We start from the raw sequence: 20,691 nt of genomic DNA, 5'->3' as shown, positions 1-20,691 counted from the left end.
AAAACAAACAAAAACAAAATGAAAACGTAAGAGCAAAGACTTATTTCAAGTCACATTTTGTGTGTGAGCACATACATGAACCAAAAATATAATCATTTATATTATATAGAAGATTATCCTTAACATTTACAACATAAATTCACATTTTCACACAAGTATGGAGAAGATGCTATCCATAACTATGAAACCATTTCTATATATCTCACCTCATAATACCACTTTATTTAACCTGCAATGAATCAAGACGGCATCAGACCTCTACGAAGCAGCAAGATAAACACCATTTCAGACGGTCTAGTCAGTAGTCCCCAACACATGCTGTCCAAATGTAAATAATCACTCCATCTTCTCTTCATGGGGCTACTACATGGTTCGTCTACTGATTTTTAACACTATACATGTATAAAAATAGACCAACATTTTCCTTTCGGCTTGCCTAAAGACAGAGAGCGTTTTAAAGCATCTAAAAAAAATAAGCTTGTTTTCAGAAATGCTACACACCACACAGCTCTGAATCAAGTCACCCACGACTGGATTTTTTTTTTTATTGTTCTTTCAATCTCAAAAATAAGACAAAATGAGAAAGATAAGAGGAGCTGTTACAAATGATATTTCTATTCTGTCATTTACCAGTTAACATTATGAGCTTCCAGATAAAAATCAGACAAGATGTTGTGTGTGTTTTTGATGATACTTCAAAAAGGCAAAACAAAATCTTAGGCAAGTAGTAAATCTATTCATGATTATTTTCAAATAGGTATGTAACCGTGATTTTATTCCATGTTTTACTTAATTTGTCTTTTACACTCTTGCTCACCATGAAACTTTCATTACCATCCCCACTAGAGTCTTTTAAAGCAGCTTTTTATTTTCCACTTCTGATCCCTTGTGTAATGGTTTTAATGATATTTCTTGACAGTTCGAAGAGTTTGTAGAGTAACAGGCAAATTATTATGCTGTATCCACACAGTTACTAAATTAAAATGATTTTTCTCAAGAGTTCCATGGTAGATTTCTAAATTGCAGCCCCAGGCTTGAGAGATGTTCACTTTCTTTGAAGCACAATTGGAGTAATTATGCCATTTTTGTTAAATAAAATGTACCTTTCAAAATTCTCTTGGGCCCTGGTCTAGCAAAGCACATAAGTACGGGAATTATTTGGACTATACATGTGCTTGAAGTTACACACAAAGTTAAGTTCTTCCCTGGAACCTTAATGCATTGTTAAAGTTACTGCTAGGAGAAAAAAGGAGAAGATTTGGAACACAACGGTAGGGTGTTTTTCACACAAACTGTATAGTGTATCCCCAAATACAGCTAATCTTTGTAGGCCATATCATGCTATTGATTAACAAGCACAAGGCAAGGTCCCATTGATTTCAATTGTGAGTTTGGCTTTCAAAGTGCTGATACGACAAGACCTGTCCTTACAATGTTAGGGCCCCATCCTGCAAACATCTATGCATGAGTAACTGTATTCAGGCGAGCAGTCCTATTGAAGTCACACCCTGCATATCCCAGAGGATCATGTTGGCACAATCTTGTCACATACGAGGTTTTATTTACATTTTGTGACCTAGTTAACATGCATTAAAGAGGAATCTTGCTTTTTCCTTGTCCACGAAACAGCCTTCATCGCATTCACCAGATCAGGAGCATATGAATGGTTTAAAGTGTTCTCTCTTTAGCTCCTCAGGTCTGAATACAAGCAGCCATAGGTTCTGTAAATCCTATTCCTCTCACTGTTCTGCCCTAAGTGATACAGATACTACTTTGCCAGTTTTATCAAGACACAGAGGAATACTCCAGCAGAGCGCTGATTCAGGGATATCTTCACCAGTAAGTGTTTTGTTTATCAGTCTGGTTATGAGTTTATAGAAAAAAACACAGACGGAAAGTAACTTTATGGCTGGACTCTCTTTCTGCAACATGCTAATGGATGTGTTATGCCCCCATTTAGCCTCCAGATAGGATGTGATGGGCCAAATTTTGGCCAGTGTAGGGAAAGTACTATAAACTACCTGCAAATGGGTACACATACATGCTACAAAAGCATACTCCATATGCTACAAAAGATCTTATTGCAGGTAGTTCTGTATCTAGCCCAGCATACAGGAGTCATCCACATGTGGGGCTGTGCATAGGTGCAATTGCTGGGCCAGGAATGGACTGGTATAGCTATGAAGACCGGATTTGACTCTGAAGCTTGCCCTGAAATTCCTCACTTCTCACATGTGACTGCTCACATGACTTCCTCACATGTGACTGCTGGTCGGGAGTGCCCATAGAGCAGTTTTTGGGGGGAAGACAAAATGTGGCGGACAGCTTCTGCTCCAGCCTCCATTTCTGACTCTGGCTGCAGGTTTTCTGTGCTTCCATCTAGTGTCCTAAACCAGATTTTGTTTTTTAAATATATATACTCTCTTCTCATTCATGTGCCATTTCATAACTGACTTTCATGAAGCATTTAACAAGTCATTGTTAAGGTAACACAACTCATCTGTAAACATTCACCTAGAATATATTAGAAAGATATATTAGAACTGCAGAAAGTACAGAGAGGGCAACAAAAATTATTATGGGTCTGGAGCAGCTTCCATTTGAGGAGAGAGTAAAAAGACTGGGACTGTTCAGTTTAGAAAAGAGACAACTATGGAGGGATATGACAGAGGTCTATAAAATCATGACTGGTATGAAGAACATGAATAAGGAAGTGTTATTTACCCCTTCACATAACACAAGAACTAGGGGGCCCCTGAAGAAATTAATAGGCAGCAGGTTTAAAACAAACAAAAGGACATGCTTTTTCACACCGTGCACGGTCAACCTGTGGAACTCATTGCCATGGACTGTTGTGAAGGCCAAAACTATAACTGGGTTCAAAAAATAATTAGATAAGTCCATTCGGATAGGTCCATCAATGACTGTTAGCCAAGACCGTCGGAGATGCAACCCCCGGCTCCAGGTGTCCCTAAACCTCCAAGTGGCAGGAGCTGGGACTAAACGACAAGGGATGGATCACTAGAAAGTGTCCTGTTCTGTTCATTCACTCTGAAACATCTGGCAAAGACAGATTACTGGGCTAGATGAACCATTGGTCTGACCCAGAATGGCTGTTCTTATGTAAGATTCTGTGTCTATTTTTTCTCCTGGAATAATGCCACAGGATTTTGTATAAATGTGAAGATATTGCCCAATGTCCAAGACCATTAATTAATTCTTTGTTTCTTTTATTTTACATCCTTCCATTAAGCTTCCCTCAGATTCCTTCAAGTATCTCACTTGGCACGAGTTAAAAGAACATGATGTTCCAGGAAATCAGATTCGTTGCCCCCGAGTGAGAGAAGGTGAAGATGAAAATTTGTTCCTTTGGAAAAAAAAGACATATTCATTTTAAATCCTAAGTATTTTATCCTGTACAGAATTAAATACCAGGATGAAATCCTGGCCTTTCTGAAGTTAATGGGAGTTTTGCCATTGATTTCACCTCTACATTGCAGAAATTTCATTTTTTTTAATCATTCAGACAATAGCGGTGTAAGATTTAGAGTTAAAAAGCAGGAATGAAAGTCAAAACTGTAGATTCTATATTTTCAACATTAATGCTTGGAGATAACAGATGACAGAGAGTAAAACCCCAATCCTGAAAATGGAAACACACATGCTTAATTTTAACCATGAGTGGCCTCACTGAAATAAATGGGACTACTCCACAGTATGAAATTAGGCAATTTGTTTAAAATTAGGTAAGTGTTTACAGGATTGGGACCTAAATGGAAAAACAATTCAGTGGGGCATTATCTTACTTATATTTATATTATATGAATACACACACACGCGCGCACGCGCACACACATGCCAGCATTTTCAAATCTGGGGCGGGGTCTAAAGTGAGGCACCTAAATAAAAGCTTTTATTCAGCATTGAATTGAACAGGAAATCTCATTTAATAACAAGCCACCAACTCACAGTGACTGTAAATTGAATGTAAAGAGTTGAATTAGCACCCACAATATAGTGAAAATCTCCAAACTAATTTACCACTCAGGAGTCTGGGAACCTACTTTGGTATAATACTGTGTATATTATTTCAACTCAAATATCTTCCCAACTACATATATTCTCTTAAAAAGTAATTAACTGCAGACACCATATCACATCAGCTATTGAAAATATATTTACTTCTGAACAGGGCCTTCAGAAGAAGAGCTATTTTTCAGAGGAGAAGAAGATGTCTTGCGAGCAAGAAAACAAGTAACAGAAAAAGAGAAATGGCAACAGAGGCTGCAAGAAAACTGGGAAAACTGTGCAGTAAGATCTTACTATTAATTATTGTTATTGCTATTGCTCCATAAGAGTATGTTGCATTGTATAACCAACGAGCCAAACAAATAACTGGGCCAACAATTTAAGGGCAACAGCTACCCTCCAGTAATTTGTTATTCATATGACAAAACTTCAGTTCTGTCCACCTCTTGCATGGTAGGTGGACCGAACAAATTTAGCAACATATTTCTATTGTTCTAGGCCAAATTTGGCACTATGTTTTAAATTAGGTATAACTCTAGCATACTAAAATAGACTCACATTGTAACAGACCCTGTTGTTGCAAAGGATTTTAATAACTAAACTTTAAAAGAAAAAAATAAGCTAAAGAATTTTCTTTGCATTTTTTCCCATCCCCAGAATTTGAACCTTTCATTTCAGGACTTGGGCGACCTTTACCAGCTAGAAAACTTTAACAGGATTCTCCGGAGATTAATTCGCGTGGAAAGGCTTTGGTTGGTGGACAATTCTTTGACAGACCTAAGTGCCATAAGGTTGCCAAGGTAGATGAAAAATCCTGTTGCCAGGTCCTATCCAGTACCATAGAAATCAAAAGGAGTTTTGCCATTGAATTCAATGGGAGCAGAATCAGGCCTTTAGTGATTAACAAGGCATAAAATGTGCATGTAATTCTATTGAAAAATCCAATTAATCTAAATTCATGATATACAAGAGAATTGAAAGCTATTCTGGGTCAGATTCTGCCACCCTTGTTCATACTGAGAAGACCATAGCTCCATGAGAAGTTTCATCAAAGTCAATGATATCCTCTGCTAGGAGGAAAAGTTGTTGTATCAGGACAGTAGAAGGAAATGTACATAAAGATGATGGTACCTGACTCAAGGAGAGAAGCCAGGAGTTTCCATTACAGTTATTTCCTATGGTCAGATATATGGAAAGCTGTGGTTGTGTTAATAGTTAGAGTGGGAAATAATGGTCCAGATATCCAAAAATGTAAAAGAAAGCTGTAAAGCTAAATTTTCAGGCCCTGGTCTTGCAGCCCTTGTTGAGGCAAAAAACCCCCATTGCCCAATAGAGTTATATCAGTGTAAAATTGTGTGAGATCAGAATCAGGCCCCTGAAAGATGAACTCTGTTATCCACAGAACAGGTAAAAGTAGAGGCTGTAAGCTTTCTCACACTTTGCTTGGTGTTCCTCAGCCCTAACAGAGAAGGGCACAGACAAGGGGTGAGAAGTTATCTCAGTCTGCATGTCTCTCTCTTTAATAACAAAGTAGGATCTGAGGCTGCATTCAGAGAGGATGTGTACAGTGGTGTAAATTAGACCTTATGCTAACTTTGTCATATTCCCTTAGTTAGTCCTACTTACAACCACTCTACCTACTTGTAAGGTAGTCTAAGCTGGTGTGATTTACACATCGAGTTGTCAGAAGAAGGTATCAAAAGGTGTATGTTAAAATAGCCCACGTTCTGCCTTTCCTTTCTGACTGTAAGGGAGTCTAAATTAGCATACTGAGGTCTAAATCACACCACCTTATACATCTCCACTGAATATGACCCAGCAAGTGCCAGCTGTAGCTGCTGTGGTTTTTATGATGTGGACAATTGTCCTCTGGAAATTGATTTGAGATCACCAAAGTGAGTTCATGTTGGCCACTGAACCTCCACATTGGATGGTAATATCTTTTGGTCACTGACCTAGGCTGCATTTAAACTGGTAATATTGCATGGGACATTATCACCACCCTACTACAATCTGTTCAGATCCTCCTAAAATTAATTGTAATGAGTTAACAAGTATGTACCAGATCTTCAGCCAGTGTAAAATGGCATATTTCTCTTTAAGTCAATAAAGCTAGGCTGATTTACACCAGCTGAGGATCTGGCCCCATGTGTGTACACTGTATATTTTTTCACAATAATTAAGGATGTATATTCTTCTGTATATGTGATAAATGATGGCATACATTTTTGTACTTTACAGATGCAAAGAATTAAATGTCAGTAAAAATCATTTTACATCCTTGAAACAGCTGCCAAAGATACCTCAGATTCGTCACTTGTCACTGGCTGATAACAACATTGAGACACTAAGTGGGATATCAGACTTGAGATCTACTCCACTCGAATCCCTTATACTCAAGAGGAACCCCTGTGAGTTTAAAGAAAACTACAGGCAGCTGTAAGTCCTACATTATTGTCAGTAAAAACATGTACAGTGAGAAAATACCTGTTCCTATGAAAGCATAAATGTAATACACAATTGACACACGGTAGCTTTCATGGATTGTAAAAACTGGCTTTGTTCTTGCTGTATTCTCCTGTCATCACAGGATAGTTCAACAGGTTTTGCAAACTCGAGCCAGTTGTCACTATTGTCCACCTGAGGAATAGTTTCCTATGGATTTGTAATCTATGTGGAATTTTCAGAAAGTGCTTGGACAACACTGTAATCCAGTAGCTAAGCAAGAATGAATTCTTGAATGTAAGCTCATGAGCTAAACTGAAATCCATGGGCCAAGTTCAGAGGCAATTTGTAGGTGTAAGCTAGACTCCCTTTCACTCAAACTGCCTTAGCCAATTCTCGTTATGTTGCTACTGTACTAGGGAGTCTAAGTTGAATTACATGGCAAGAAGCTGGATGAAGATGTTGGAAGATGAAAGCTAAACTGAAAGGTGGCACAAGTTCTTTCACCTCCCTGTTAGTGGCTTTTCTTGATGCTCTCCAGTCGTCTGCATCCCAACATGGATTGAGTTACACTGACTTAGGCTCCCTCACACTCAGACTCAGTGGGCCAAATTCAGCAGGTGATTAAAGTTACATGATAGAAAGTGGGGGTGAGTCTAAAGGAGTAAATCCGGGGGAGTCTGAGTGGGTGTAAAATGCTGATGGGGAGAGTCAGAACAAGATGTAAGTTACACTCTCTGGAGATTCATCTCTGTGATCCATTCTCCCCACTCCCCAAGGACTCTGACAGCCCTTCCACGGGAATAAATGGCAGGTGGGTTGGGAGGTGGTTTTTAGCCGGTCTCTGCAATATCCTTCTTACAGAGTTCCTCAGAGACCTGTGCTGCCAGGAGGTTCATAGGGAACAACTAATCGGGACAGTTGTCCCCATTACAGACACAGGATCTATTAGCTTGCTGTCTGGAACCTAAGTCTCCATGTGGTTTCCTGTCCGCCTGAACCCAATCCCTCCAGCATGAGTACAAAAATCCCTCTCCCTTGAGGGGAGAAATGAAAGGAGACTCCTTGATATGAACCTGGATGAGTTTCCAGTAGGCTTTTTCCCTTTGAGTTCCTCTTTGGGAGATGATGATGATGATTGTGTTTTTTAAAGTGAAGTTTTTCAAAAATATATAAAAAAAATTATATTCTATTGTACCCTGAAATCTGAGATCTAACAGTGAGCCAGTGGGAATCTCATGAAACTTTATTCATTTTCACAAGATTTATCCAAAAGTTGCCAAAAGAGAGGGAAAGTCAATACTTAACTTTAATTAATAATGCTGCCTTATTACATTGATATAGACTAGAGCTTCTCATGCCAAAAGGTCTAAAAGTACGTTCCAAAATAGATACATGCCAGGATTGCTTCACCTTCCACTGGAATACAGTCACCTCTGGCAAAGAGGGCAGCAGACATTAATGGCAGAAATTAGAGATACTAGGAAGAAACACATTCGTCTGAAATAATATACCAGGAGCTTTAATGTCCACAGAAGGCCTGATGCATTGATATCAGAGGGTTTGGGATCAGGTCCATAGACCAGACAGGACATAAGTGTTTACTGTCTTATAATGAAAGAAGCTCAAATGCATAAAATGCATAAAACTGAGTTTATCTATCACAGCAGGATGAAAGTTGAGTCAAACACTTTGCAATTTGAACTTAGTTTCTAGGTGCCTAGGAATTTCAAACCTAATTCTTAGACTAAGCTACAAAGCCCTCCCCTTTGTGATATGTTATACAATGGGCCTGATTCTCTATTCTGCTACAGGTATTTTGCGCTTGTATAACTCCACTGACTTCCATGGCTTAAAACCAGTATAACACAGTAAACATTCAGATCCTTTGTCAGAGCTGGTCTCAAGTGGTAAACCCAGTTTGGGGTCTGAATCCAGATTTCTAGTATGTTCATATACAATGTTTCCTTCTGGCCCATCTTTACTTTTGATCTTAAAAATTACCCAAGTAAATACCTCAAAATACTATTTTCTTTAATTTCTCCCGTAGAGTGTTCTCCAATTTGCCAAACTTGAGAACGCTGGATGGGGTCCCAAAGCTGCCAGAGGATTGTCCACCTCCAGAGATCAGTTTTCGTTCAAAAATGTGCACCATACTGTAGCACTGTATTTTGTATCATAATGGAGCTAATGGAATTGCCATAGTTAACAGAACTAATAAATCCAGTACATACACTTTTTTTTCTGATCAAACAGCTGTAGAGTCCTTCTTGAAAATTTGATCCAGTTGAATGTGCAAGTGACAGAAAACTGGGGGAAAGATTTTAAAAGTTAAGCACACATACGTGTACGTACATCTGCATAAACGTCCTTAAGCTCGTGCATGCAAATATACGTATGGTATTGTAAACTTCTAAAATTTGAAAATCTGGTCCTGAATGCTAGAAATATGTCATGTTCCTTTTTATCATTTCAGTGATTTACATTTAAATTGCAGATAGATTCGGCTTATTGAGCCTTGTCCTCTCTTCTTACTGACACCAGCGTAACTCCATTAACTTCAGTAGAGTCCTGGGCCAAGATTTTCAAAAATAGGAGCCTAAAGTTAGGCTCCTAAATTCATATTTGGGAGCTGCTGGGAACTCAACACTTTTGAATGCATGGATAGATGCCAGACTAGATGGAACAGATGGGTCAAATTCAGATATAAAGTTCCTTATGGTCAGTGAGACTTTTCAGCAATTCTGTTAAAAATACACAAAAAGGGAACAGAATTTGGGACTTTCCCTCTGTGTGGTGCTGCATGGTTAATAGGAGTGAAAATGCAGCCAGAACTTCTTTTGCTCACTAACACAAACAGACCTGACTCTGCATATACACAGGGAGCAGATCTGCTGAGTGAGAAGCTACCAGTTGAATTTAATCACTTTTCAGAGTAGAACAGGACTTTAACTTTGATATAGTTAATAACAGAACTGTAGACACGTCTATTTAAATAATAACATGCAGCCATCGTGGCTTTGGTTTGGTAGCAAACTTTTGAACAGACTGTTGAAAATTGTTTTGGGGGTTCCGATGCGTGGCGCTGCCACCCTGGAGCTGCTCCAGGTAAGCGGCGCTGGTCCGGAGCCTGAACCCTGATCCCCTCCTACACCCCACACCCCATCTCCCTGCCCCACCCCGCACCCCTCCTGCACCTCCTGCCCTGAGCCCCCGCTGCAGCCTGCACCCTTCCTGCACCCCAACCCACTGCCCTGAGCCCCCTCCCACACTCCTCTCTGCACCCCTGCCCTGAGCCCCCTCCTGCACTCCACACCCCCTCCCGCATCCCAACCCCCTTCCCTGAGCCCCCCCTTACACCCCACACCTCTCCTCTGCCCCAACCCCTTGCCCTGAGCCCCATCCTGCACATAGCATCCCCTCCCACATCCCGCACTCCGTCCTGCACCCCAACCCCCTGCCCCAGCCCTACATTTAAGGCCCTGCATGCAATTTCCCCACTTAGATGTGGCTCTCGGGCCAAAAAGTTTGCCCACCCTGACCTTGCCCAATTGGGATCCAATCTTCTTATTATAATAAGCAGGCTGAAAATCCAGGTAAAAGTTACATAACTGTTCCTAAGGCACATTTATGAATTTAACAACATAAAATTAAAGAGAGGTTGTGAAGAGGAAAAGAGAAGTAGGACTTTTATTTTTCTTGTCATGATCCAACCCCAGGGAGCTTCCAGGAACTCCAGAGCAAGTTTTAAAGCATCTGGGAGCTTGGCACTTCAGCACAAGAATTGTGTAAGTAACCTAAAATAGTGATACCACACAGAAATATCAGAGACTAATGAACATTGCAATGAAGGGTCCATGCTCATATTCTCTATGTGCATCAGATTGCAGAGCACTAAGCATAGATGTTGTGTTCATATCAGTTAAACCTACTTAAAAGTTTCAGGAGCAAATGACTTTGGGCCTGATGCTCCTCTCCAGTAATGTGAGCTGAAGTTTCTGGAAGAGAGCAGGAGTGTGTGGCAGCTCTACAGTCTGACCTTGTGAAAACCTTCTACCCGAAGTCCACGGCTTTGGACTTCCAAAGACTGAGGGAGGGTGCTACAGCCAGGAGCAAGGCATATCACTTTTGGCAGAAGGTGCAGAAATCTGGAGGTTGGTGACTCGACACCCCAATTTGCATATTGTATGAATACGTTTAATCACATACTTAAATGACAACAATACTGCATACAACAAATGTTCAGATTATCAGAATTTCAGCCTGACACGTCTGGGTCACGGAATAGGTTTAGGGCCAGCAAAAAAGCTAGTCCTGCTTGGCTCTGACATCTCCCTGCTTTGATACCAGCTAACTCTGGGGGCTCGTGGAGGCCCTTCCCCTGTTTCACTTTGGTGTCTACTGAGTGCAGGGCTCTGGTTGAATAGCTAGACCCTGGTGTTTGCTGCTGCCCTGGGATTGGGTGGGAGAATCTGCCTGCTCCCTGCCATCAACTGGAGGGATATTCCAGCTGGTTGCTGGGCTCATGTGCTAGACCTAGCTCTTGTGGTGAGAAAGAATCTGGCTGCTGTTCTCTGGTTACTGTACACGTGCCACTGTAGCCAAGCAGAGGGTTCATTCTTTCTCTCTGGCCCCCATTTGTAGTGTTCATAGTTCATTTGTAGGACTGACTGAACAAAGACGTACAAAAATACTTGCCATCAGCGTCTACTCTCATAATCCAGGTTAGTGCCCTGATCCTGCTCACGTTAAAGGCACAGACATGCCGACTCTCGTGAATTAATCGCGAAAGACATGATTTCTAAGTAAAATTAATCCCAGCTCTGGGGCAGCCAGGGCTCCCCGCTGTCAGCCCCAGGTGGCTGGGACTCCCCTGCCAGCCTGAGAAGTGGGAGAGGGGATCCCACTGCTGCCCCCCCAGGCCTGGGGAGGGTGAAGAACCCTGGAGAAGAGAAGAGGCTGGGCGGCTGAACTATGGCCTGGGAGCTGCAGGGGAGGGGAAGTGAGGAGGGTGGGGGATGATGGGGTGGGGGTCGATGGGGTGGAAGGGCTGAACTGATGCAGTGGTGATGATGGAACTGGGGGACTGAACTGAGGGGGAGCTTAACTGAGGGGGGTTGGGTGGGGTCAGAATTGATGAGGGACTGGAGGACAGGATGAAGTGATGGGAAAATGTGTGTGTGGGGGGGAACAGGAGTGGCAGAAGCTCTCTAAAAGTGGGGGGGGGCACCGGTGCCCAAAACATCGCCCCACCCCCGCACTGCCCCTTTCCCCCCAAGACCCCACCCCCACACTGCCCCTTCCCCCAAGCCCTGCCCCTGCACTGCCCCTTTTCTCTGAGCCCCCGCTCTCGTGCCACCCATTCTCCCTCCTGAGACTCTGCCTTTGCATTGACTCTTCTCCCCAAGCCCCTGTCCTTGCATCACCCTTTCCCCTGAAGCCTCACCCCCGCACTGCCTCTTCCCCACAAGACTCCACCACCTGCTCGCTCCTCTCTGCCTTCTCCACCCCGTTGCTCCCTTTGCGGATGGTAAAAAGTGGGAGGGCATAGCCCTCCCCTTTTAAAAGTTATTGGGCCATGGCCCCCTGGCCCTCTCTCTTCCGGCACCCCGGGGGGGGAAGCTCTAGCAGCAGGGGCCAAAATCATGGTATCCAGTACATGTGGGAGAGTGGGCAACTCTAACTGTCACATGCACACACTCTGGGGATGGGCAGAGGGAGTTCAGAAATCAAGAGACTGACCTAAAAAAACAATATAAGCTTTTTTAAAAATCTCATGATTTTTGCTCTCTTGAAGTTGGCAATACTGAAGTCAGTAGCCAAACACCCAGTGGCTTCAATGTTGCAATCAGAGCGTAGTTCTGGTAGGGAAGAAACCTGAATAAGCCAGGGATCAGGTTACAAGAAGGTATTAATAGCACGGTTAACTCTTTAAAATCCAAACATTCTACCCCACCCATGGCATGGGAAGACAGGATATAGCCATTTGTTTTACCATGTCCTTCTCAACTGAGTGAAATCAAATCCCTTTTATTCCATATAATGCAGCTTTCCAGCACTCTGCCATTTAGATGTGCCATTCAACAAAATAAAGCACCTGCAACATTTGTGGTGATTTTCTTGCTATCAGCACAAAAGAAGAAATGAATTTAGTACATATATTGATTGATGTTTGGATCTGTTTGGATCTGTGCATAAAGAACACAGAGGCACAGTTGCAGGAAGCATAGGTGGAAATAAGCTATTAAGTTGTTTCAGAACAATCATTTTTCATTTGCGATTTATCATCCAGGGTATATTTGTTTTTGAAGTGGTGCCCTTTGCTACATTGCATAATTGAAAGCACTCAAGATAAGGAATAGAGGCCATAGACAACAGGTGCTTGGGATCAAAAGAGCTATATAAATAAATGTAATTACTGTAGCAAGAATGCTGCAGGTTGGGACAGTGATAAATTAGCAATGACCATATAGTTCATGAATAGTCACACCACAGGAAGGATGTTGCCAGTCCAAGAGGGTGGAATAAAAGGGACGTTTTTAATTCCACACAGTGTATTGTGTTTATATTATGTAATAAAATATTTCCCATTCATTATTTTAAATATAGCATGTTACACAGATAGGACATTTTCTATGTTGGCTTTAGGCTTGCATGTGTTCTACGTGTACAGTAGAGAAGTGAGTTTTTGCACTGTTTTTCACATGATGGATTACAATTTTGTGTGTCACATTTTTGGGGAAATAACAGAATTTGTATGCAGAAATAATGGCCATATGATGTAAACATATAAGGCCAAATATTTGGCCCCAGCACAACCTCTGTGCGCTGCTCCACCAACACAAACTGTCCTAATAAGGGGAAGGATGGTCGTGTGGTTAGGGCACTAGCCTAAAATTTGGAAATCCAGGGTTCAAGCTGCAGTTCCACCAAAGACTTCTTGTGTGACCTTGGGCAAGTTATATTAGCCTAAGATATATTGAATCCTGATAGAACTACCCTGTGACAAAGTGGGACTGTTCTTAATGTTTCCTCTGAATACTGTAGGGGTGCCTCATTTCCCCCTATGCATTTCTTAAGTCTCTAGGTGGTGGGATAAGAGGGTGTAATTGTTCCAGAGCAAAGGGCCAGTGTACATAAATGGCCAACACTCTGTCTCCTGGCAACTGATGGCCTGGGCCCTTCCCCCCTGCAAGGTGATAATTAAAGGTGTTGGAGAACAAAGGAATCAGGTGACCTCCTGGCCTGGGAAAGGGACAAAGCCCAGAGGAGGAGGGGGTGGAGAGTGAGTCAGTTGGGGGCTGGCTGGGGCAGACGTGGTTGTCTGGCCCACTGCCCCCCAAAATGGACCCGGCTGAGGGGTCCTGTTCTCTGTACCTACAAGCTCTGTTTTAGACCATGTTCCTGTTGTCTAATAACCCTTCCGTTTTACTGGCTGGCTAAGAGTCACGTCTGACTGCAAAGTTGGGGTGCAGGACCCTCTGGCTTCCCCAGGACCCCGCCTGGGCGGAGGGGCAGAGGGTGCTGAATGCTCCAAGGTCAGACCCAGGAAGGTGGAAGCTGTGTGAGCTTTTTGCCCTGAAGACAGTCTGCTCACAGAGAGGAGACTTCACCAGAGTCCTGACTGGCTTCGTAGGGAGCAGTTCCAGAGCATCGCCCGGGGACTCCGTGACATACCCCCTTAAGGATTTCCGTGACTCCGACAGCATTCCCCTCCTGGTTCCATGGGGTATGGCCAGGGGAAAGTGTATGGGGGGTGGGATAAAGGAACCAGTTGGGCTCTTCTAAAATTCTACTAACCTACAGGGACAGTAAATGCATGCTATTACAATTTCAAGCTGTATTAATGTGTGCTACTTATCCTACTGCGCAGCAAAACCCTTCCCTCCACTTTTAGTGGAGGTGTAGGGAACATTGTGGTCAGGGGAGCCCCATGAAACATGCTTTTGCAGGACCAATGAATCACGGGAGCCAGTGGAAATAAATTGGGCTAGGCAGACAGCAGAGGCAAGGAGCATCTGTGTCAACAGCCCTTGCTTTCTGTGGCTCCCCTGGGATCTAAGAGCGCTGCACAGATTCTGGGAACTGAACTCAAAACTTCTGTCAGAGGGCCCTCCCCTGCCCTCCCCTCCAAATTATTACTAGGAATCTCTAAAAGCTGGAACTCCTAGTGTTTACTCTCCCCCTCTGTGGCTTTTTCCTATGTAAGGAGATAGGGCCCATTCCATTTAATGTTTTGGATAGTCTAAAAATATGCATCTACATTGCAGTGATGGATGATACATGTTGGAGAGTAGCAGAGAAAACAGAGGAGCTGTGGGTAGCACAGGTATTTAAGGACAGCGTGTATGCATAAAGCTTTTTTCTTAAGCAATCAGCGTGTTCAACACTGAATATCATGTAGACAACATAAATCATTGGTGGAGCAGATGAGTTTGCAGATACATGTAAATCAATCAAACCCAGCATGAATACCACTATGCATACATTTAGCCTTTAAAAGGCAAGTAGTTTGTCTAGTATCTGAAACAGTATATAAAATGACAGGTTTCAGAGTAACAGCCGTGTTAGTCTGTATTCGCAAAAAGAAATAGATTCGCAAAAAGAAAAGGAGTACTTGTGGCACCTTAGAGACTAACCAATTTATTTGAGCATAAGCTTTCGTGAGCTACAGCTCACTTCATCGGATAAAATGCTATCCAGAAATAAAAAAAAAGTGTATTCTTTCAAACTGGTGGATATTTAAAACACATACTGAACAAAGGACAAAGAATAAGGAGACTTCAAGCCAAAAGACTGGGAACTGACTGGGTGTGTTACTGCATTTGTTCCCACAGTTTAGATTTTGCCTATCGTTCTAACCAAAATTATTAGTGCTCTTTTCTTTCTGCTTTTTGTCCTGTTATCTTTACAATCTTCCTTCAGATGTTATAACAGATGCTACCTAAGAATCATCTCTCCAGCAGTGATTGTAAATCATACAGGAGACTGGCTCCTAGGTCACTTAGCAGTAGAGAAAAGTTCCCTAAGCCTTTTGCTGTGCCAGTGGTGCTCTCAAGCTATGATATGTCAACCTAGAAGTGGTTCAAACTGGTTGCCTGGTGTAACTCTATTGATTCCAGGGGAATTACACCACAAATGAATATGGTTCATCACCTACTAAAAAGGCCACAATTAAGTCCACCTTAAATCTATCATAACAGACCATACTGGCCCTTTAAGGGCTCAGCCCAACCCTGCATCCCTGTTATAGTGTCTCAGTAGCTTGAAGACCAGGCATTCTGGGAGTTGTAGTCCCCCGAGATGTCATGTGACTGCAGGAAGGGAGCCGGGACTGCTGGGACAAGGGGGAAGGACTATAAAGAAGCAAACTTCCTTTTATTAGGGAACTGGTCAATGATGGGGGTAGGATGTGGTGTGGGGCTGTCTGCAGAGAAAGCCCTGGAAGTTGTGGTATTGACAGCTTGCTGGTGGGGTGTTTCCAGGGACCGGTGCCTGGATGAGACTAGCAATGGGTCCTTGAGAGGAGGGAGTTGGAGCCTGGGAAGGGGTTGGAGGAGGAAGGCAGGGAAAGGTGTCTCAACTTGAGTATTCAAAATCAAAGGCTATTTTAAACAAAAAATCCACCCCACATGTTGTTATGTTCAGCCTGAGCATGTGGAGATGTTGAAGATTCAGATTGTAAATTCTCTATAAAAGGCATTTCTCCATTGTATTTGTCAGAGGTAAAGCCAATGATGCAGATGAACAGTAAAAAGCACCACTGCACAAGATCTCAAAAAATTATCTACATTTTCAAAAAAGTATAATATGTAGCACAAAAAACCATAGTGCTATAATTATTTTTGGTGCAGTTTCTACAAACACAAAGCTTAGGGCAACTAATAGAGCAAAACAATGGAAAAACACATCCCATAACTTTAATTTTTAATAAAGTAACTAGTAAACGTGCAGACATCCATGCACTAAGAAAGGTGGGAGCTTTAACAAAAATAACTGTAATCAAAATTATAATATAAAAAAGTTGACCACAAAAATCTGTTACTTCTAATTACTATCATATTAGCGTGTAAACAGGAGTTGTCTCCTTTATGATGACATCTTCCCCTTGTGGCTGGTTCTTTTGGAACGGTATAATTCAATATTTGTGCTAATACCCCTATCCGTCATTGGGTGAGCTGGGCTTTTAAGGGGCTTAGTTTCCGGTTCTGACTTACGTTTGGCTTTTCCTTCCCCTAGTATTTCATGAGAGGTGAATTAGAACTAGGCCTGCTGGGAAATATAAGGCAGTCTGTCCATTGTAGGAAGAGCGGCTAGCTGACATTCTAAGAACTGGGGTCAAAGGGAGAATTAGTAGTGGCTCCTTTATGAGAGGGGGCTGACCATGAAGGCTAGGAAGGACTGTATGGATGAAGTCAGAAAAGAGAAAAAAGGCAGGCCTGATCAGCAACAGGCAGCAGGGGAACTGGCCATGGGAAAGAATGAACCAAGGCAGTGTTTGTTGAGAGCTGACCACATAGGGCTCCAGAGACCCCTGTAGGAATGGGGCTGGCCTGGCCTCCTCTATAACACCACTTAGAGAGGTGGTGTGAAAACCCTGTACTAAGTAGAAAGGAGTATTGTGCAGGTGGGGATAGTGGATGAAGGACAACTGAAACTGGGGAACACAGGGGAGGGCCAAGTTTGGGTTTGGACTCCTTCGATTACCCCAAAGACAAAGGCTTATTGTTAGCCTGGAGTGGTAAATCACAACTTGTTGAAGCTTCAGCTCACCCTATCAGTCAGAGGGAGACCGGTGACCTGCAAGGGAAAATTAATGCACAGATGACCAGATGCCAGACAAGGTAAATCACACCTATTACAAACTGTTTAATCTGTTACTAAATTTGTGGAGAAAACAGTCACTAAATGTGACCTTCCTGAAGAAAACTAACAGAAAAGTAAGACCCTTTTCTTAAATACAGAAGAAACTGTTTATTAGTAATTAACAAAATAGTAAAGTCAAATGAAATATCACTTTTTAAATAGGCTTTTGGTAAAAATATTTCATAACTTTTGCCTGCTTGTAGTATCTAAAATACTGGTCAACTGACGTACTTAGGAATATAGATTGTCAAGCTGGAACACATCATTTGGCCATTGGGGTGCACTTTCAGCTATGTAATTAGTATGTCTTTTGTTTTCTGCATATTGTACCTTTTATTTCTTTAAGGATTCTTCCCTTTAGAGAAGCAAGCAGCCACTATAATCTCAGAGTTGCTGCAGCCTGTAGAAATGTATACACCCTATGCTCTCTCGTGCACCCTTTATTTCTAGTGTGTACTGTTCCTGTTTTCCTTAATCCAAAAAACAAGTCATTGTGGACTGAAACTACATAGTTGCTTTTTGTGTTTGGGAACCACAACAGGTGGTAGCTAGGGAGAGGTTAATTTGTAGAGCCAGCTGTTCCCAATGTCTTCTGGGAATGCCTAGCCAATGAGTATTTGGTCTGATGAGGTAGACTACGTCCTGCTTGAAACCTTTGATGGGAATGAATTTCCAACTGGTCTAAACTAATTCTTCTTTCTCCAACTTTCTTGTACAGTTTAAAACGTTATAAATTCATTTTATGCTAAAAGAAAGTTTTTTTTTCTCATTTACCTTGAGACAAATATTTTAACTTCAAACTTTGTGTTCTTACGTTCTTCTTAAACACAACATCCACCTAGCCCAGTATCCTATCCTTTACAGCAGAGCTATGCCTTCTTTTGAAAAAGAATACTGAAATCCATAATTCACATGTGTGCACTGGTTGTGCAATGCTCTATTCTTAGGGCAGGGGAAAGAAAGTCTGCCTGACCTCCCAGCTTGTACACAATTTATTTCTGAAATATGAGGATTAATAAATCCTTTAATTTTTATCCTAGCTACAGTCATTGCAGACTATCTTCTTGTTTGTCAGTGTCTGTAACAGAAGGATTAAAGGCTATTAATAAGAACATCCCTTTTAGACAATGTTAATGGCATGTCCGATGTATGATCTTTACCTTCTATATAATAATTGAAAACTGCCCCAGCATTTTAAATCCTCTGGCAAAAGAAATTGAATTGCACCATCCAATAATCAGAGAGAGGAACAGCTTCCAAATCATGGCTAATGATCCGCAGTATAACTGCCACAAAAATTAAAATGGAATAATCATCCTAGAAAAATAAATATACTGTTGAATGTCATGTACCTGGGGCTTTGCAATAATAATACAGACTTCACAGAAAAACATTGAACTTTTAAACTACATTAAAAAAACCTAGCTGTGATCTGGAACTTGTTTTGTTTTTTTGTGTTACCTTTCTGACTGTTCCTGTTGCTGGTTTTTACTTACTTGAAGGGTTTTTTTCCATAACATAAGTGCCTTTATTTCAAATGCCAAGACCTTACAAATCTCTTATCCTGAAAATATTGTCCTTATCTGGCTTTTTATTGTTTAACTTTTTAAAATGTCATCTCATAATAAAAGCCACAGTCATTTGGAAACATTTCAGATGCGCTTGTTGGGGGCTCTATTGGCTACATTCACCTCTGTTAGCTTCCTTTCATCCCATCCAGTTTCACCAGGAATGAATTTGCCTAGTTATCTTCACTATAGAAATGCCTTTCTCAAAAAAAAATACAAATATTAGAGATGCCAAAGAATAGCATTTAGTCACTTCTGTATCGTCTAATCCTTCCCCAGGAGTTCAAAGCAGGAAAATTCTCTACTCAGTTTTCTTCTGACTTGACCAGCCTGTTCTATATTTTAATCTTTTCAATAGTTATGCTTTTAATTTGTTTTTTAAGCACAAATGCACAGTACAAATATTAACTAAATCCCTCTTTTTTACAAAAGAGATCAAGGCTAAACTTTCAAAAGCAGATAAGTGACTTAGTCACTTTTGAAAATTTTACCCCAAATGACTTTTCTAAGACCACATAGCCTTGAGTTACTAGCAGAACCAAAATTAGAACTCAGGTGTTTCTAGTTTTGTGTTTGGTCCATTAGGAACTGCTATCTCTCAGTAGGTCAGACATAATTACTACTGGAAAGAACTCACATTAGCAGTGGTGCTGGACCTAGGGGTGCTAGGGACGCTGCGGCACCCCCTGGCTTGGAGTAGTAATAACAAGCACCAAATACCTGGTTTCTATCATCAGCATCCCCACTATAAAAATTGTTCCAGCGCCCCTGTATGTTAGTTAAGGGGAAGATCCTCCCATAGATGCATATCCAGTGTTGTGTTTGGTCCTATTTTTGTGAGAAAAGGAATCTAGAATACATTAAATGACAATCACTTGTTAGCCCCTTGGCTCATGCCCCTCTACTCCACTTACTGTGCCTCTGCATTCTATTGATTTTGCAGTGAAAGATGTGGAAAGTCAATCCATACCTGGTGTAATCTGCAACATGGAGCATGCCTGAGAGTTCTACCTAGAACATTCGGCAACAGTCCACAGGTTTAAGGAGATCTTTCTCTCCTTTACAATTATTTTTTCCATTGCACAGAGTGGGACCTCACTGAAAAGCATTATGGTGGTTTTGAGATTTGTAATTAACTCTTCTGCAAGTCTTAAGAAATCCTCCTTTACAGCATATGATTCCTTACAAAATAAAATCGCCACATTAGTTCGGGTTTTCAAAATTACCTTAACTTTTAACTGTAAAGATTTTTTTCCTTGGACTTGCTGACCAAATCCGGCTGCAGCTCTCACTGAAATTGGTGGGAATTGAGGGTGTTCAGCTCTTTGTAGGATCTAAAAAATTCCAGTAAAGTCAATGGTGGCTGCGGATACTCAGTGCCACTGAAAATCAGGCATTTAGTCTGTGTCTATTGCATTTGTTTCACCAACCTTTCCCTTCAATTCTTGACTTTCAGCTTTCTGGCACCCTTCTCAGCTTAGATAAAGCCATAGAGTGTGGACTGTCCAACCTCTGTGTATTCATTCCCTACTTTGTGCATGTGGGTTCCTTCAGACTATGAGTCCTGGTCTGCATGTCAATTTTCCATGGGGATTAAAGCCTACACATAGCATGAGACACTATCTATGCTAACCTCTGGTACTGGATTTATCTTTGTGGAGAGCCCTCACAAGATTCCAGCAAACCTATGTCTTCCTACTTAAAGCCCTTGGGATTGCTGCATGAAAGACTGCTCCTTTGCCCAGAGGCAGGTGGATAGAGTTCCTGGCGAGAGCCACCGTCT

General features: G+C 41.7%; 1 protein-coding gene across 1 annotated transcript; it reads left to right on the top strand.

Annotated features, from left to right (window-relative positions):
- Nucleotides 1-234: 234 nt before the first annotated feature.
- Nucleotides 235-8,724, top strand: LOC122461691. The gene is made up of 6 exons (XM_043522539.1): nt 235-297; nt 3,254-3,347; nt 4,193-4,311; nt 4,687-4,829; nt 6,271-6,468; nt 8,525-8,724. The coding sequence occupies exons 1-6, from the start codon at nt 235-237 to the stop codon at nt 8,634-8,636; spliced, it is 729 nt and encodes a 242-aa protein (XP_043378474.1). The 3' UTR covers nt 8,637-8,724.
- The last annotated feature ends 11,967 nt before the right edge of the window (nt 8,725-20,691 follow it).

The sequence above is a fragment of the Chelonia mydas genome, chromosome 9, assembly GCF_015237465.2.
Source record: "Chelonia mydas isolate rCheMyd1 chromosome 9, rCheMyd1.pri.v2, whole genome shotgun sequence".
In the NCBI taxonomy this organism is placed as follows: domain Eukaryota; kingdom Metazoa; phylum Chordata; order Testudines; family Cheloniidae; genus Chelonia; species Chelonia mydas.
This window is presented reverse-complemented; position numbering and strand designations above follow the sequence as displayed.

Coding starts and splice junctions, on each gene's coding strand:
- LOC122461691 (XM_043522539.1), top strand. CDS start 235: ATGAATCAAGACGGCATCAGACCTCTACGAAGCAGCAAGATAAACACC. Junction 4,830..6,270: donor AGTGCCATAAGGTTGCCAAG/GTAGATGAAAAA, acceptor TGTACTTTACAG/ATGCAAAGAATTAAATGTCA. Junction 6,469..8,524: donor AAAGAAAACTACAGGCAGCT/GTAAGTCCTACA, acceptor TTTCTCCCGTAG/AGTGTTCTCCAATTTGCCAA.